Below are 19,183 nucleotides of genomic sequence, written 5' to 3' on the forward strand. Positions count from 1 at the left end.
ACTAGCCTGACTGGCAGAAGCTAGAGGACTGGGATTGCTACAATTACAGCAGGTGTGACAAAACCCAATGAGTACTACAAACTTGCAACCAGTATAAGACAAAGGACAAAACAGCTAACTTAGTGAAAAGTGCCAGTCATTCGAATAGCAAATTCAGTGGGCAGCCTTGCTCTTCCTAGTGACCTGATCTTGCAAAAAAAGGACCTTACAAAAAGGTAAACTTCACAAGTTTACAAAATCTGTCAGAAAAGAATGAGTCTTCATGTGGATTGTGATAACTTGCTTTATTGTTATCAGTGTCATCTTCTGGATGAAGGTACATCACAGCTAGGTTAGGCCAAGCTCCTGCAGGACAATGGGGCAGTGGATAAATCACTTTGAATTTTATACAGTAAATGCATCTTTTGACTGTGAAACTTATATTTCTTTTAGTCAGTCAGTCATTCTCTAACCCGCTGTATCCTAGCATAAGGTCATGGGGGTCTGCTGGAGCCAATGCCAGCTGCACAGGGCGCAAGGCAGGAGCCCCGGGCAGGGCGCCAGCCCACTGCAGGGCACACACACACACACACACAGACCCACGCATCAAGCACACACTAGGGACAATTTAGGATTGCCAATGCACCTAACTTGCATGTCTTGCTGGTAATTGGCGTCCTCCTTATCTACAGGTCCAGAACATATGGTCAGAAATCGGATTGTATGATTGTAAAGTAAGAACTGAATTTTGACCTATGCTACATTTACCAGGTAAACCTATGAATATTGTCTTCAAACATGGTTGCCAATACAAATTAATTCATAGTTTGCCCAGAAATCTGTATGTCATGCATGTAAAGGAAATTTAATATAAAAAAATAAAATAGTGGTACTATATACAGGGTGGTCCAGATCTAATTATGCAGATCCAAATCATCTGGATGGCTTTGATTTATGCAGGGACGATTCCAGTTCGGCACGAAGGCAATTCTTCATGTCGTCAGTTTGCACACTTTTCAATGGTCCGGGATTTTTCAGGTGATTTTCTATGTAATAAACTTAATAAGTTATAGTGTAATGAACATTGCATAATTAGATCTGGGCCACCCTATATAACGGAAGATCAATCACAGATTATGGTGGCAAAAATACACTTATTTTAATCTGCATCTTAGATTTTAAAAGGTATTTCAATGACTTTCAGTTCCACTATAGGTTATTGTTAATTTTAATTCTATTCAATGTATTCTTATAATGAACTTCACTGACTTCAGGATCAGAAGGGGAATTCAAAGGGGTCTATTTCCACTCCTACGTAATCCTACTTGCTTATCATGGCTGAAAAATGTCTTCATGCCACAAAATTCGCCCTGAAGATGTACTTTTGGAAATCAATTCATAAAATAGAAGATTTGAGAAAAAAATATAAGACTGAAAAAAATATGTATCCATTTAATAGTATACCTTATATTTAATTCCTCCTTTGAAATAAGAAGTAAAAGTTGTTGATTCATATCCCTGAAGCTCTCTGTATTGCACAGGTTTTCCCCCTAAGTAATCATCCATTTGCACTGTGAATATTGCAGCAGATGTACTCTCGTCTTGAGTGCATTCCTTACCTGAAAACAAAATGTAGAGTTTGATATATTAAACAATTATTGTTACTCATGAACATGTTAAAGCACAAAGAAGCAGTAAACATTAAAGTAATTATTAGAACCTCTAGCAAGTAAAACTTACAATCACTTTGGTAAAGTTTAAAGAACTTATGCAGCACTCACAAATAATTTGTGAGGCGGTTTATTTTAACTACCCCAAAGAATTTGTTTATTAAAATGTATTAATTTGCCTTTATCATGATCAGGATGAAGGTAGCCTGCTAAATTCTTGAAAGCACCTCTGTAATGGATCGCAGAAATAGACATTAAATACACTACTGTAATTTTGTAGTAATTTTAGTGGTCAAAAATGTTTAATTATTCATTCAACTATTTCCTAAATGCACTTTTTCCAGTGCTGTGTGGGAAAGACCGAGCCGATACTAGCAGAATGTGCTGTAACCATCCTCAGAGGGATTCCATTTAGTCACATGGTAGACTTTTGCACTCGCTCACACTGGGTAATTTAAAATCACCAGTCAATCTAAAATACTTCTCAGAGAAGTAAGTACAGTATGCACACACATGGTCATTAAGGCCACATTTCTAGAACTAATTGCTGCATGGCCCATAATAAACATCTTGCTACCCCATCCAACTTTTGAACTGACATTTGCAGTTCATGATCGCAGGGAGCCAGTTCCTACCTTGGTAAAAGAGTGCATAAGGCCGGAATTAGCCTGGGATGTGGCATTAGTCAATCACGGGGCATCATGCACTCACATACATTCAACAGTTTGGGGCAAACTGAGAGTTATCAGTCATCCTCACCTGGAAGTCTTTGGGGTTATGTGCGAAGTTCAGAATTCCTCAGAAAATACTCATGCAGACAAGGGAAGATTGTGCACTCTCCGAGAACTCCAATGTATCATCCAAATGTACTTTCTTACGCAAAGAATAAGTTATCAGAAATTATCATTCTTGTCTTCAGGTACTGAAGTGTGTGAGAGGTTAGTAAAACTACAACACAGGTACAATACATATTTTCTGTATATTCCTTTCTTTTTCCTTCCAAACAATCTTTAAGACCCTCAAACACAATTATGCACCCTAGGAAACATTTCACTGCCTTTTTCCCGATACCACAAACACTGATCTTGGGGCTTCCATTCCTAAAGCTTCATTCTACCATACTCAGTGGTTGAACATCTATTTTGTGGCAAGCCAAGCTTTTACAAAGATACCTTGGTATTTGTGGAGGAGGATCCCTTTATTTCAGCATTTAAGTGTAGACTGATAATTTGCCTATTCTCTATTACAGTTTGAAACTAAGATTCCATTGAGTAACCATGACATGGTGTTACTGTATATATATATATATAGTGAACTTGGAAAATGAGTGCGTAAATAAAACTCTTGGTAGGCACTGTAATGAATTGTGATGTGCAATGTCCCTTGCGTGATAAAATCTTTAGTAATAAAATTAAAAAAGGGAGTACATTAAAATAATTCAGTAGTACTGGCACCTATCCTGTAGCACACTCATGAGACTTGAAAAATACAGTTCATTTCACATTTGGATTCACATGGCATCATTTACAATCATCACTTTGTTGACTATGCATAGATTATGTGGTGAGCAAAGGGGAGTTTCTGTATGCAAACATCTTTTTGTTTGTAATGTCAGTAAATAGCTGTATTGCATTGTACTTTAGTGTTTTTGTAATACTGTATATTACTATTTTGGCATTTACTGGCATGGTTGCCTTTATAAATGGGTAGTGGAGGAGAACATGCCATAGGGTTTTGGTGCAGGCTTCACTTCATCTGGTCCCACTTTAGTGGTGATTCAAGCTTTAAACAAATCTGATTGCAATCTAATCACCCAAAATGAGTGTACAGTATGTCCTTTTCATGCCACCTTTTTAATTGAATGCAGATTTTCTTTAGTAGAATACTCAAATAGAAATTAAAATGTGTTGCTTAAAATTTTATATTTATGTTTTTTTTTTGCTTTACTGCTGCTAAATTTAAAATGCTTATGATGTTCAGCTAATGAAGATCAAGTAGATCTGTCTAATTCTAAATTGAATTATTGAATATCAATATTTTTCACCAGATACACAATACTGTGTAATTATAGCTCTTGGACAAGACTGCACAGTGTTGTTGTTTTTATTGGACCTTGAACTGAATAAAAGTCTGCTAGTTCTTTGTCATCAGCAATTTAATTTTGGCATGCCTGCAACAAAAGCTTCAAAGCATAAAACCTGAAAACAAGGGCAGGATGTGAAGAAAATCTTGTCTCCTTCATGCCAAGCTATTCACTCACATTAGTCAGATACAGTATTTTAGTATTTGTATTAACAAAGAATCAAGGTTTGTGTGGTGGAAAAATGACATCAAGTTCAATGCTAATTATGTATGATTTAAAAAAAACATTAAATGTAGGAATGCATTCGGACATGGGTGAACAAAAAGCTCTCTTTGGCATATTGTTCGAACGGATATATATGATGATGGAGGAAATTAAGCATGTTGAGAAAGGAGAGGAGCCTTGAAATTGTAGAGATCTTTATCCACTACAGTGAGAGAAATGATCATAACCAAACTAGACAAAAATCTGAAATCTGCCTTCACTGAGGAGAACTTGTCCACTAAGTTCAAGAGTTCATAAAAATACTTCCATGCCTTTTTTTTAAATTACCTGATCCATAGTCTCTTCATTTGTCATGTAACAGGGACCATCCAAACTATTGAAACTCTATATCCCCAACTTTGCCTATGATATATCGGAAGCTCTTCCATCAGTCAGAGTTGAACTCAACCCCTTAGTGACATCTGCGATGCATTCTAAAGATTCTGTTACCGCCTAGGTGTTTTTTAGCAAAGACTTGGACCTCTGCTTAAGCTCATGTTTGGAAAGTTGTACCACAGATGAGAACTTACAAATGCAAAGTCAATCGATTAACTTGTACCAAGTAACTTTATGAGCAAACTTGCTTTCAAAATGGTGTTTTGTCCAATAAGGGCAATGCATGACTTCTTGAGAAATTCAGGAAGAATTCCCTGCTCAAATTCAGATCACACATCATTTGTCACATGAATATTAAACTCTTCCATTAAGATTAAGACTAAAGTGTCACCCAGAATGCTATATTTTGAACAGTTGTTACAAACACATATGCAAACAACATTTTTGTCTTTGCGATCCTCAAATCAACAGGTTTCAACTCTCCTAATCTAGATGGCACTGGTGCCTACTCTGACTCCATTGCCATTTGGTTACTTTAAGAAAAGACACTATCCTGTTTGAAGCTTATAATCTTTTTCTTTTTAAATCTAGTGTGATCTAGTTCTACTGGCTCTAAAGAATTACTAAGAAATTGTTTTTCTAATCACCTTTAATTGCTATTGGAGAATGCATTCATCCTATTGTTTTATATTTTCTTATGCAGTATTTTCTTTCATTAATGTTTTTATTATAAAAGCCATATGGCCCTCGTTCTCTCAAATTATATATTAACAATACAATAGAAACATAATGGAATAAGTTCTATCACTAATAGTAACAGCTGCATAAAACAGGTGATCTAAAATAGTGTTTTAAAACATTTTCCTGGAGGATACCCACACAGACACGTGTGCTATGCATCACATGACAGTACTGTAAATGATAGACTTGAGCATTTTGTTTGCCTCTTTCTTTACCGTACCCTTCTAATGAAATATGTCAGACAGAACCATCCATCTGACATGTTTATTCCATTTCAGACACTGTAGTCTACCCTGTCAGAATTGTGTACAGGAAGCCAAGAAGGAGTGTCACTCCATTGCATAACAGGGCATGACTTGTGTGGGGGCAATTTGAAGTCACTGGTAAGCATATTTCTTTGACAACATAATTAGCTGAATACAAATCTATGCAGATCAGGAGGAATGCACAAATTCCACACAGGTAGTGCCCCAGCTGGGATTTGGACCTAGGAGTCTGGCATGATAAGATGGAGGGATAATGACAGTGGCTACAGTAGAATTGACTTGCCTAAACTGCTCAGGAAAAGAGAATGACCTTGACTAGTGAAGTCTATCGAATAGTCGCTCTTAGTTTTTTCAAAGTTCATGTGGTTTTTACTAGTTTTTGCTAATACAAGTTTAGAGATTGTTCACACATTTAAAATTCAAATGCTACACATTGTAATAATTCTAATACTAGTAAATTGGTAGGTTATAGACAGCAAATATACTGGTAAAACAACTCTAATATAAGAGCTGTTCATTTGGTCAAAGTGAACTTGTGCTGGACCACTTAGTCAAAGCTCATGACATCTTCAGCAAAATCATCCCATATTGGGTGTTTTATATTTGTAATTAATTTAGATCACTTTGCAGAAACATTGTTTTACTTTGACATCAAAGAGTCTTTCTCTGATGATCAACATCAAAAAAGATTCAAATTTGTATAACAATAAATCGTGAAACTTCCAAGGAGGTGAATACTTTTTATAGGCACTGTGTTCTTCAGTGCAATACAACATGAACTGAAGTGCACAGTTTTTGCCACTGCACAATTCTAACAGATTGAATCATCTGTTATCCTTGATACTGATGTATATACAAATGTTTGAAATTTACCTTACAATGACCTTTCAGTTGCAGTTTGGATGTGTAGGGCTGCGAATGCAGCTCTTTCTTAAAAGCATTCCTCTTGCTAAACAGAATATTAATAAAGTCACTCCAGGGTCAGATGGTAATTACTGGTGGCCCTGGATGAACATTTTGTTATGATTCAATTAGAGAAAAATCTCCACCAGAAGGTCACCATGCATCCTTCTATATAAAAGCGGTCGGTGTCCTTCCGTCCCGTGAGTGCTACGCAGGCACGGAGTTTCACACACGCCCCGTCCATTTTGCAATGCACGATGGGATTTGTAGTTTCGTTTTTCCAGGTAAAAGATGATTTTCTACTCCAGACTGTGCGATATTTTCTTCTTCTTTCTTACTATATAAAAGCGGTCGGGATTGTCCTTCTGTCCCGTGAGTGGAAAGCGTAGCGGTATTCCGCTTATCACAGACTTACTATTTGCAGCTTGCGGTACGAAGCGACATGATGTGAGCAGAGTTCTGGTGCTCCCATCGTTCCCTTGCTTTTGTGTGCTATGCGCTGGAAAAATAGACAAAATTATGTCTCTGGAAATAATTAATGTTGATGGAGTACCACGTAATAAATATCAGGGTGGTTCAAAAGGGTGACCTCAATATAGAAAAAAAGTTTACATTTCATCACAAAAATAACAGAAACTACGAGTGTTAAAGTAATACCGCTCAAAAGCAATATAACCAAATTAATGAGTTTGTATAAAATATCAAATTGATCAACATATTGAATTGCCTTAAGAAGTGGTCAACTTAAAAGTCGGTCGCCTTAAAAGGCGGGTCAGCCTAGTATATGGATATTTTGTGCATGCACCTATTGTGGACATTTGAAGGATGTAGAAGGCTGATTTAGTAGGCTATACTTTATTATGCCCTTGAACAAAGAATGAGACTTTTATTCTAACAGAATAAATTCTATTTTTCTGGTTGCCTGTAGCATTCCATAACAGCATAACACCCTCTATCGCATTCTTCACACCAAGCAGTATCTGGTAGCTAATATCACCTAGATACTCAAACATTATATATTATAAGAAGCCATGGTGAGTCCTACTTCTTACTTATCTAGATGTTCAGTTAGCTTCTCTGCTTTTAAAACCTCTTGGAGGGCATTATGTATCCACCTGTGGTCTGGCTCCAAAGATTATGGTGAGTCATCATGTGCCTTTTAGGAGGTGCCTTTGTTGTATGATAGGCCTGCAATGACTCCCTTGTTGTAGTGATTCTACATACTGCCAGTGCCTGCTTTTTATGACCCTCTGGATCTTTAGATGCTCTTGTAGCATTTTGTTATTTGTGGCATCTATAACTTTTTTTCCTGTGATGAGATCATATTAACATGCACTGTCAGATGTCGGTTCTACTCTTTATGTGCATCAGGCAGAACATCATTCTTTCAGTGGAGGGAACACTCACATTATCCATCAGCTATGGTGTGTTGCATTGTTGCCCTTTTCATTTCAAGTTTACTTTTCTTAAGCTGCGGATTGTTCCTTCCTTTACTTGGTAGATGCACACCATCAGTGGCAGAGCTGCCATTTTACTTTTTATTATTTTATTAAAATCAAATAACATTCCATGCAAGCAAGTCATGTTTAACAAAACTAGGTTCGAAACACATCAACCCCCACCCATATTACACTATTTAATATAATTTGTCTGTGTAATGTAGGAAGCTCCTCCGAGGTGTTGTGTGTGTAGCTTTCTGATCTCTTCTGCCCAGTCGTTCTGTGTGGTTACCCATATCATTCTCCATCTTTCTTTTTCAATATTGGCATGGCCTGCTCCCTTTCACTTTTGGATTCTGTGTTTCTTATCAGTGGGATCTATTGAATTCCTGTTACTAAATGATACATCGTTTGTGCCCATTTAGACAAATCTCGGGCCATTCTGACCACTTACTTCAGCTCAATCTCAAATACTCTTCTCTTTTTATGCTTATACACCACTTTAGATCTTGCTTGAAGTTTTGTAGCTCGTCCTCATTCTATTCTTTTTATAAATTATTTTTTATATTATTTTTAAGATAAAAATGGGACAGCAAGATAAGAATATCAAAAAGAGGATAAAATCCCCATTGTCCCCATCCCACTGGCACCAGAACTCTACTTTGGCTGGAAAAAAATGAGCTAGCCTCATGCCCTACACATATCGATTACAACAAAACAAGTGATTTTTAATAAGTGCAACTGTTTTTTTCTAAAGATGATATACATAGTGGATGGAGAAGAGAAATTAATATTAGCTGCTGAAAGTTCACAAAGAAATAAGTTGTAACACAAGTTCCTCCAGACATTGGTCTTGCCTTTTCCAGATGCCAGGAGGCTGCTTAGCAGCTATTCTTATGAGAGAATGAAAAGGAGTGTGATGTAAAATCAAGTATAAAACAAGCTGAGGAGAAAGAGGAAAAAGACATCTAAAATGATCGAAAGGGAGTTGGAAATTTAATGTAAATAAGTGTAAAGCATTACATGTAGGAAGTTTAAATGTTAGGTATGAATACACAATAGGAGATCTGAGGGTTGAGGGTACATCTTTATGGGAAATCATAGTGGACTTGTCACTATCTACTGCCAGAGAGTGTTCAGAAGCCATTTAGAATTTGAGGTTATATAGCACAATGTGTAGAGTACGAGTCCAATGAGGTTATTCTGAAGCTTTATATCGCACTGGTGAGGCCTCATCTGGAGACATAGCAGCTCTAGACCAGAGAAGAGCAACTAGGCTGATTCCAGGACTGTGTGGGATGAATTATGAAGAAAGATTAAAAGAGCTGAGCATTTTCAGTTTAAGCAAAAGAAAATTAAGAGATGATATGATCGAAGTGTTTAAAATTATGAAGGGAAAGTGCAGTGGATTGAGACTGTTATTTTAAAATGAGTTCATCAAGAACACAGGGACACAGTTGGAAACTTGTTAAGGGTAAGTTTCACATAAAAATTAGAAATATTTTCTTCACCCAGAGAATCACAGACACATGGAATAAGTTTCTAAGCATGGTGTTCTAGACAGTAGAACTTTAGGGGCTCAACTTGATGTTATTTTAGAAGAAATAAGTGGCTAGGACTCGTTGGCTTTGTTGGCTGAATGGCCTAATCTTGTCAAGATTGTTCTAATGTTTCTAATGTTCTAATATAAAAAAGGAACTGGGTACTTTAAGTTAGAAAAGATTACAAACTGGGTCAGGGGCTAATCCCATTAAACATCATTTAAAAGCAGCTTGTCCTCATTCTGAAGCACACTTTTTTCTTGCTGTCTCCTTTCTTAACCAATGTTTGTTTGGCTTGACTAGCCTGAGTATTTCCATCACCAGATGCAATGACACCAGGGAAGATGCTGAGATCAACGTGAGAAATGCCTTGATTCCTAAGGGTGTGTAGGACCCACTAATTAATCCTTTGGACCAAACCCCTCCCAAACTGAAAATCAAAAGGGGGCATTTGCTGAAAGCACATTTTAATGATATGGTTTTATAAATTACTTTTTGCCCATCGCTGTATTTGAAAGAAAATATGATAGCAGCCAGCACAGAACATTTCACTGGAAGAGCAGAAAGGCAGTTATGCTTTGATGCTCAAGGTAGATGCTTGAGTGGCAGTGGTACCTCCAGCAAGTGTGGGGGATAGGAATCACTTCTCTTGACAAGCCTTGAGAAAGTTCAAGAAAAAGGGTGGAGACTTTCATACAAAATAAAAAAATAGAAGTCTTACTCAGGTGTTAATGCTTGTCTTGGTGTGGCTGCAGAGTGAACAAGGGAGACATTTTGTATATGAATTGTAAGAGTGCCTTGAAATGTTAAAACTGTGCCTGTCTGTTTAATTAGGTCATCCTAACCAATTGTACCAGTATATCAAATTATGGATGCAATCATATGACATTTTAAAGTTCTATTTTGTTTTCTGATAATGATTTGCATATAAAAAGTTTTACTCTATGAACTTTTAATCTGGTTCGCTTCTCGGGTCCTCCCTGTGTGGAGTTTGCATGTTTTCTCTGTGTCTGCGTGGGTTTCCTCCGGGTGCTCTGGTTTCCTCCCACAGTCCATAGACATGCAGGTTAGGTGCTTTGGCGATCCTAAATTGTCCCTGGTGTGTGTATATGTGGCCTGCAGTGGGCTGACTGACTTTTAATCTCTTTAACTGTTTTGGAACGTGTAGATAATATTAAACCATAAGGATATTCAAAACAGCATACCTTTTATTTCTTCTCTGACTGGTGTAAATTAAAATATATTTGAATATGTTCGGTTTCCTCCCACAGTCGAAAGACATGCAGGTTAGGTGCATTGGCGATCCTAAATTATCCTTAGTGTGTGCTTGGTGTGTATGTGTGAATGTGTGCCCTGCGGTGGGCTGGCGCCCTGCCCAGGGTTTGTTTCCTGCCTTGGCTCCCTGTGTTGGCTGGGATGGTCTCCAGCAGACCCCTGTGGCCCTTTAGTTAGGATATAGCGGGTTGGATAATGGATGGATGGATGAGCCTAACTGATAAATTCTGTTAAGATTAATCCGTTTTTTTTCATAGAGAACTCAGCTGTTCACAATGCGGGGCTCCACTACTCTGGTGTAACAGAGGACGTCCATCTTCAAGTTTATGTGTAGCGGTGACTCAAGACACTTCTTTGTTTATAGAGTATTTTTTCTAACAAGTGTGATAGTGGATAACAGAAAATGACAGTGATTGCTGATATCATAATAGAAACAATGTTCACATTGCAGGGGAACACCATGAGCATAGCCACATCTTGTTTCCAGGTTGCATTTGTTTTTTCGGGGTGTTTTCCAAGGCCCATAATAATGGGAAAGGAAAGCAAAGAATCCCATCAGGCCTACAGGGCGTTTATTATTGTTTGTTTAACAAGCCCGTTATTAGGATGAACTGTTATTCATTGTGTGCTTGGGTCCATCCCCCTTGGAGTTTGCTATAATCTGCTTGAATTATTTTTTTTTCTATTAAAAGTGGCCTCTCATGTGCTTTTTTCCAGTAAGAAGACCCTGTATGGACCATGCATCCTCTCCTGACCTGCCCTCAAATGGTAGAATATTAGGCTATTGCTAACATAGGCAGAGAGAGAAGCCTGCAATCAGAAGTCAGTGGGTGCTTTTGCCTGTTTCTTCAGATTCCTCTGAGTCATCCCCAGCGTTAACGGATGCAGCTTTGGCTGTGACTTAGCACAGACAGCTCAATTATGTTACTCTTTACATTTCTGCTGTAAACTTACTTCCTTGCTCTTGGATCAGTGTCATTTTAAACCACATAGTTTGTATGGATATAAAAGTTAGTTATTTCTTTACAACTAAATGATTGCTTTGTTGTTTCTGTTTCTTTTTAATTCCTCCAAATAAAGGCAAGGCAAGTAAGGGTTATAAGTCAGTCAGCCAGTCATTTTCCAACCCGCTACATCCTAACACAGGTTCACGGGGCTGCTGCTGGAGCCAATCACAGCCAGCACAGTGCGCAAGGCAGGAAAATATCCCGGGCAGGGTGCCAGCCCACTGCAGGACACACACCCACACACCAAGCACACACTAGGGACAATTTAGGATCGGCAATGTACCGATTATGAGTGTTGTGTAAAATAAAAGAGAATCAGAGAATATGTTTCTTAAAGTTAAATAAGAAATTTTGCCATCTCTTTAAAAAGTTTGACTCCAAGTTTTCTTCTTTTAACCAAATGGGCCTTTTAATTGCCATCTATCTGTTATTCAAAACCAGCTTTTACATCATAGTGCTGCAGAGAGATGCAAAATAGAACACAATGCACGGATCAGCTCTGGACGAGACACCCATTCATATTTTTCACACTGAGTCATTAACAGAGAATAGTGAAATGGCAGTCAGTTACTTCCCTAGAAAATAAACTCAAAAGTGATTCAGCTTTATATTGGTTCCTTTCACCTCTTTTAAAATAACTTTTTTCCTTACTAGCTGTGCTACCTACTGTATCTAAGATGGGTTCATATCTAAGCAATCAACGCAGACCTCAGCATTAATGTTTGCAGTGCATGAGTCATATAAGTTGTGCTAATAAATCTCTGTGATGCACCATCTTTTGGAAATAGCAACTGGACTGACACACTGACAGACACCCAGACACTTATTCTTTTATTAAGGTAGACTAATTAAAGGTGAACCAGAATGTATCCCCTTCTGCTCAGTAAAAGATGTTGTAAAAGAAACAACCATGTATGGCATGCCTGTTTCAGGTGTCTTCCTAAAAGTAAAATAATTTGCAGTTACACAAGGAAGTAATAGGACCCAGCAGTGTGTAGTTCATCTTCATTTGTGTTGTGATTATGAATCAGTACAAGTCTGCATTGAGCACCTGAATATACTAACAAACCTCTTACCAACTGTGTTTTTTATTTTAAGCCTGCAGATTTGTGGAAGAAGATCCTCATTGTTTGTATATCCTTAAAAACTGGGCACAAAATGAAGTGAACCTTGGGAATCAGATCAATTGGGGAGTTGGAACTCTCTGAGCCATTATATGGCTATTTTTCATTACTAATTCATAAGCAGTTGGAATAGTGGTACTGTGGTTAGCACTACTGCCTCACAGCATGCAGTCAGACACCTTCCATGTGAAATCTTCACATTCTTCTTAAGTCTGCATGGGTCTTCCCTTATGGTAGTATGTTTCTCATCTAATAAACTGTAAAGTTAGATATAATGGGGACTTTATAAAGTTACACGTTCTCTTATTATGTGTTGTAAGTTTAAAAAGAACATTGCACCAGCATGTAAATTAGAAAGATCACTAACAGGTTTTCTCAGTATCTTAAACAAGCACAAATTTAAATGAACATTACTGCATTGTTTTGCTAGGGTTTACAAATTAAAACCTATTTTCTCACGTCATGCCAGCATTAGGTGGCATATAAAGCAAATAATAATCTCATTATTTGGGACATTTTAGGGATGTTGGCAATTGTAAATTGTTAGTATGCGTGTGTGCAGTGAAGGATCTGTGAAGGGTTTCTTCCTGTCCTGCTTTAGGTGCCCGTGGGATAGGTGACTCTCTTGTCACCCTGAATTGAATCAAACAGGTGACAGTATCCATGTCACATGTAGACAGCAAGTGTGTTAATTAGGCCAATGGTGGTTTACTTTTTCTCCCTGTTTATTGCCAGGCCCAGTCACCTAGGAGATTCTAAAAACAAAATGGACATGGTTTATGACACATTGCTTTTTTCTTCTAACAGTAGTGTTTAAGTGTGTGGAGGGATTTAGTGCTGTATTTGAAGGTTAAAAAAGAAAAGCCAGTGGTGTTAAGCCAGAAGGCATGCTTTACAACATGCCTACCGTCTGGGGAAATCTGTGGTGGCAGTTGGGGTTGCAGGTATTTCAGTGAGAAACAAGCACTGCAGCCCCCTAAGTGAAACTTTACTTTCATGTTAGTCCAAATAAACAGGATGTAACAAGAAACAGTCACTTCTAAAATATGGCAGCTTTTCTATTTAATTCATTGATATTTCATCATCTTATTAATAACTATGTTCAAACAAAACATAGTATGGTTGTGTCTTTGACACTTCCTTGAACATTCACCTTCCTTAATGGATTCATAGATGTACTACACAATGTATTAATAGATGCTACTGCAAGACAAACATGGCACAGTATATGTTGATTAACTATAACCACCAAAATTAGGAAGGTCAATTCACTTACCAAACAAGCAATGCAGATTCAAAATGATAATAAAATTACCAGCAATTCACTTTACCTCATAAACAGTACATGACGATTGAGAAATTACTGCAAAAAAGATCATTTGAATATTGCAAGAGCTCCGCTTTTAGTTCTTGTAAGATTTAAATGCAGAACAGGGTGGGAGCTGGAGTCATTGTGAAGTTTTGCTATTGTGATTATGGATTCATAGTTTACATAGTTATCGAACCACTGACAAAGTACAACTGTGTGTTAGGGTGCAAGCTGAGTAAGCAAATGTATCCAAAAATCTGTATGCCCAAATTTGAATGGGGTGACCCAGTTCAGTTGAGGGGGTGACACTCCCATGTCTTCCAAGTGGTTCTGGGCCGGCTTTATAAATGGCATTCATTCTTGTATTTGGATTTTTAGGTGTTTGTTCATCCTTTGGAGATTTAGCTGTAATACAGAATACCATAAATGATGACAAACTGTAAATCCATCCATCCATTATCCAACCCACTATATCCTAACTACAGGGTCACGGGGCAGAATTACCTCACACCGCTCTTCCCATGCCTTGCATGTATGTAAAGGCTCATGCAAAGTAACACATTGAATACAGCTTTACCTGCTCTCTATCAAATACTTTTGAAATTCCCAAGTAGGTGGGCAAAAATATTTGGTCACATAAAATGTCTATACCTACTGTTCTCTTAGCCAAGATAGCTGAAGTTAACTGGGTTAAAAGAAATAAATCCATCTGCAAATTGTAAATGAATTTTCCAACCAAAATGGCTCAGTTCCACTTCCAATTAATTAACACGATAATTAAAATGGCAGACTCACCGTGTGCCATTATGAACAACGTTAAACATCCTCTCTCTGACAGACTAACATTGGGTACTCTCAGCCAACAACTCTTTCAGTAGAAGTGTGTCAAGAAGCGCTACTGGGGCTCCTTCATATCAACAGAAATTTGCCTGCATAATGTCTCACTGTGGTTGCCAAGTCGTGTTTTCTTTCTTTTTGATTTTTTTCCTTTTTAGTCATTTTGGTGTGTGTTCAGACCATAATGTATTGTGTCTATCTATCTATCTATCTATCTATCTATCTATCTATCTATCTATCTATCTATCTATCTATCTATCTATCTAAATTTGTAAAAAAGGCAAATGAAAATGCAAAGTTAGGGACTAGCTTTGTCAGAACCTATATATATACAATATATGAGACACTTTTTTAACACAATTTATTAAGAATTTCAAAAACAATTTACATCACTTTTCTATATGGTCACCTTCCCTTCATTTGTGATGCAATTTTCCCAGCGTTGTACCAACTTTTTATTACCCAATTACTACTGCTCCCACCTTCACTGTTTTCAACAAAAATATAAAAGTGTGGAAACTTTTTGAATGTCCCTCATATACAGGTATATATACATATACTGTATATATATATATATATATATATATATATATATATATATATATATATATATATATATATATATATATATATATATATATATATATGTGTGTGTGTGTGTGTACTGTATGTATATATTTGCACTGTAGGTATATATAAATACATATATACATATATATATATCCTTTTATATATTTATTTATTGAAAGAGCTTCTGTAAAAAGTCAAATTTTCCCCTCTTGACAAATAATGATCTATCTAAACAATCATTAATTTAGTCAGTGTCACAGGGGTCTGCTGGAGCCAATCCCAGGGCATAAGGCAGGAACAAACCCTGGGAGGGGTGCCAGCCCACCACAGGGCACACACACCAAGCACAATTTAGGATTGCCAATGCACCTAACCTGCAAGTCTTTGGACTGAGGGAGGAAACTGGAACACCTGGAGGAAACCCACATAAACATGGGGAGAACATGCAAACTCCACGCAGGGAGGACCCAGGAAGCAAACCCAGGTCTCCTAACTGAGAGGCAGTAGATCTACCACTGGGCCACCATGCCGCCCATTAATTTAGTTATATACTTAAAAAAATAACTTACAGTTTAATTAAACAAAAAAACTTTTTCATGATTGCACTGTCATACTGAAATATCCTTCCATTCACACCTTTTCTAAACCTGCTTTGTTCCTTGCAAGATTGCCTACAGCCAGTGTTTGTCCATACGGCTTCAAGTTCAAGGCAGAAAGCCACTCCAGAATCGTACCAGTCTATCACAGGTCATGTTTACACCAGGCCAATTTGCATTGGGTATTCCCACCTGAACTAACCTGCACATCTTTGGGATAAGTAGCTTATAAAAGTTAGAAGTATAACTGATATCATGGCAACACTGCAGCCTGAAGATGCCACATATTCGGCTCAAATCCTGATCATTGTCTTTGTAGAATAGGCACATTCTCTCCATGTCCACCCATGTTTTCCTTCAGCTGCTCCACTTTTCTTCCCAAATCCTCAATCATTTGCTTTAATTAACGGCAATTCTAAGTTGCCTCTGTGCAAGTGTGAGTAGGTGGGTGTTTGTGTGTCTCAGAGGGCCCTGCTATGACTGCTGCTTTGTCCAAGGCAGGTTCTGGCCTTGTTAATGCAAAGGGCTCCAGTTCCCCTGAACCCTGAACTAAACTATGCAGGACTGAGAATGTCATGTTCTGTTACTACAAGATAAAATAATTACATTCTTTAGAGCTGTCAGACCCTTCTGCTCTTAAGTACCCTAAGAGATTCTCAGAATCTACAGATGATGCTCATACTAGCACTAGTAAAAGGAGTCATTAAAGTTTTATAATTACTAGATTCCTAAGCATAATTTTGGATTGATTTTAAATAAAACATTAATACAAATGAAAATATAAGAAACAGTAAGACCCAGTTCTCTTTTGGAGACACGCATTCCTGTGGTGCAAGGCATGGACTGTAACTGAAATTAAGCTAAAAATATACCTGAAAGACTTATTCAGAAAAGTGAACGGAGCATTTGGACAGCACAGTTAGCTTTGGAGGAGCAGAGAAATGGTAAAAACAAGTTCATGTTGATACAAGTGTTTATCTATTAATTCAACTTTTGGGGAGAAAAAGGAGGCCAAATAAGCTCCTTAATATCCTCATAATTTGGAAATATTTAAACATTTGTGCTGAAGTGTTCATCAGTAATGTTTTGAGCTTATTTAGTATTTTACTCAGACTATGGTGTAGTAATGTAAGTCTTGTAGAATTGTAAGCTACTTGGGTAAAACCAATCTTTAAAAATCAAATAAATGAATGATATAAAAATAATTCTTATATCCATCCATCCATTATCCAACCCACTATATCCCAACTACAGGGTCACGGGGGTTTGCTGGAGCCAATCCTAGCCAACACAGGGCGCAAGGCAGGAATAAACCTCGGGCAGGGCGCCAGCCCACCGCAGTAATTCTTATATGGTATATTTCAATTTACACATTGAATGTAAATAAAAGTCATAACAAAATAAAAATACATTATAAATATCAAACAAGACACAGAATAACATGTGCTACAACAAATAAATCTTGCAATGTGTACATAGAAATAAATACATTTTCACACTGCATAAATTATCTGTGTGTATGTGTGTGTACTGTATATACAATACATATATTTATAAACACACACACTGTATATACTGTATATATGCAGATTTTAATGCAGATGCTTTTTCTGTATAGTGTAATCAATTAAGTTCTTGAAGCTCCTACATATTTAAAAAGTAATATATGAGTATATTAAGTTAAGGCTGTAAAAGTAAAGCTATGACCTTCCAGAATCCTTGGTATACCTACTTTTTTTAATAAGTGAAAATTTATTCTAGTGTCACTTACCCAGCCAAAAGTGCAGATTGTAAAAATAATTGTCCTTCTGCTTAACTGTCTGCAACACAACATAAGCATCTCCTACAAAAAAATTTCCATGTAAACTTTCAGGTACAGGTGTCAGGTCCATATTTTCAATTCTCCAGATCTGAAGGCCAGGGTTCTTGCCTGCCTTATCAAATTCTTTATGATACACCATTATGCCTCCTGCATACAATTCCTTCTTGTCCTCAGAAATGAAGTGACTTTGCAAAGTCGTTGCAGTGAGCCTCAGTGCAGATCACAGCACACGTCTGAGGCCAGTTTGTTGACTTGTGCTACACTTCAAGCTCAGAGGGTGTGTCTCTCTGTCAAAGTGCACTTTCATTTGCTGCTACAATCTCTCTGGCTTCTCAGTACCTCTGACAGTGCACAGGCTGCATGGGGAGCCTAGAGCAGCTGGTTAGACTTTAACATTTACGCAAACTTTTCTGAATAAGCCTATCAATGCTGTACTTGCGCCTTTAAGAGTTTTAAAATGTAATGATTTTGGCCTGACAGGATCACATTAAAAATTTAAAAGTTTGCTTTAAACTAGCAATGTATATAAAACCAGCCAGTCAGCATTTGTGGTGTTTCTTCTGTTTTACATTTTGAGCTGTACTTAAATTAATTATTTTTACTTACTTTTCTATTAAATACGCATACCCACAGTACACAGAGTGGTGCAATGGTTAACTCCAGCATGTTAGTTCCAGACACCTAGCCTTGATTAAGTGGGTGTTTCTTCAGAAATTCAAGTTTTCATCCCACATCTCAAAGACATGCGTATTGAGTTAACCAGCTCCTGTAAATTGGCCAGTCTTTCATGTTACGTACCCTACCACAGACTGAACTGATTCCTGTCTATGCTTCCAAGATAGGAACTGGCCTCCATTGTTACTAAACCGGGTAAATCAGATAGAATATGAATAAACTGAGATATACTCACCTTATGGCATGCAGATATTTGTGAATCACTAAATTAGGAGAAAATCAGTTTTATTACCCCACACTTTTGCTCTCATATTTGTTCTTGTATTTAATATATAAAGTTAAATGTGTTTGGGTATGTTTGTTGGTCTGAAATGCAAATCTACAGTATACCGTTGAACGTGTCTTTGCCAGATTTTGCACTGATTACAGACTGTGTTTCATTATAAAATTATAAAAAATTCTCCCTGGGTAGCTTTATTTAGTAACCACATTGGCACTTTATTAAGGAAGTTCCTGTAGATGACGTTTTTGGGACTTGGCACAAAAGTTTGCAAAGTTGCTCCTCATGGTGGGTTTAGTCAGTGAAAGATTTCCTCCTGAGGAGGTTATTTAGTGTCCGCACCTGCAATTTATTCTGCCCTGGGTAGTGCTGGGTACACTATTACGTGTGAAAGTCTAGACTTTTGCTGAATCTTCCTGGTAGTTACAGTTTATCATCAAACACAGAAGAGGAACCAACACTGGAT

General features: G+C 37.4%; 1 protein-coding gene across 1 annotated transcript in view; it reads right to left on the reverse strand.

The window, feature by feature from the left end:
* scin (scinderin) overlaps nucleotides 1-18,043 on the reverse strand; it is a 120,604-nt gene extending 102,561 nt beyond the window's left edge. The window contains exons 1-2 of the mRNA XM_039736324.1: nucleotides 17,712-18,043; nucleotides 1,444-1,598 (exon numbers count right to left, since the gene is read on the reverse strand). Of these exons, the coding sequence (XP_039592258.1) occupies nucleotides 1,444-1,598; nucleotides 17,712-17,901 (345 nt within the window). The 5' untranslated portion in view covers nucleotides 17,902-18,043. The remainder of the gene's footprint in view (nucleotides 1-1,443; nucleotides 1,599-17,711) is intronic.
* Nucleotides 18,044-19,183: the final 1,140 nt, after the last annotated feature.

The sequence above is a fragment of the Polypterus senegalus genome, chromosome 15, assembly GCF_016835505.1.
Source record: "Polypterus senegalus isolate Bchr_013 chromosome 15, ASM1683550v1, whole genome shotgun sequence".
NCBI classification, from domain to species: domain Eukaryota; kingdom Metazoa; phylum Chordata; class Cladistia; order Polypteriformes; family Polypteridae; genus Polypterus; species Polypterus senegalus.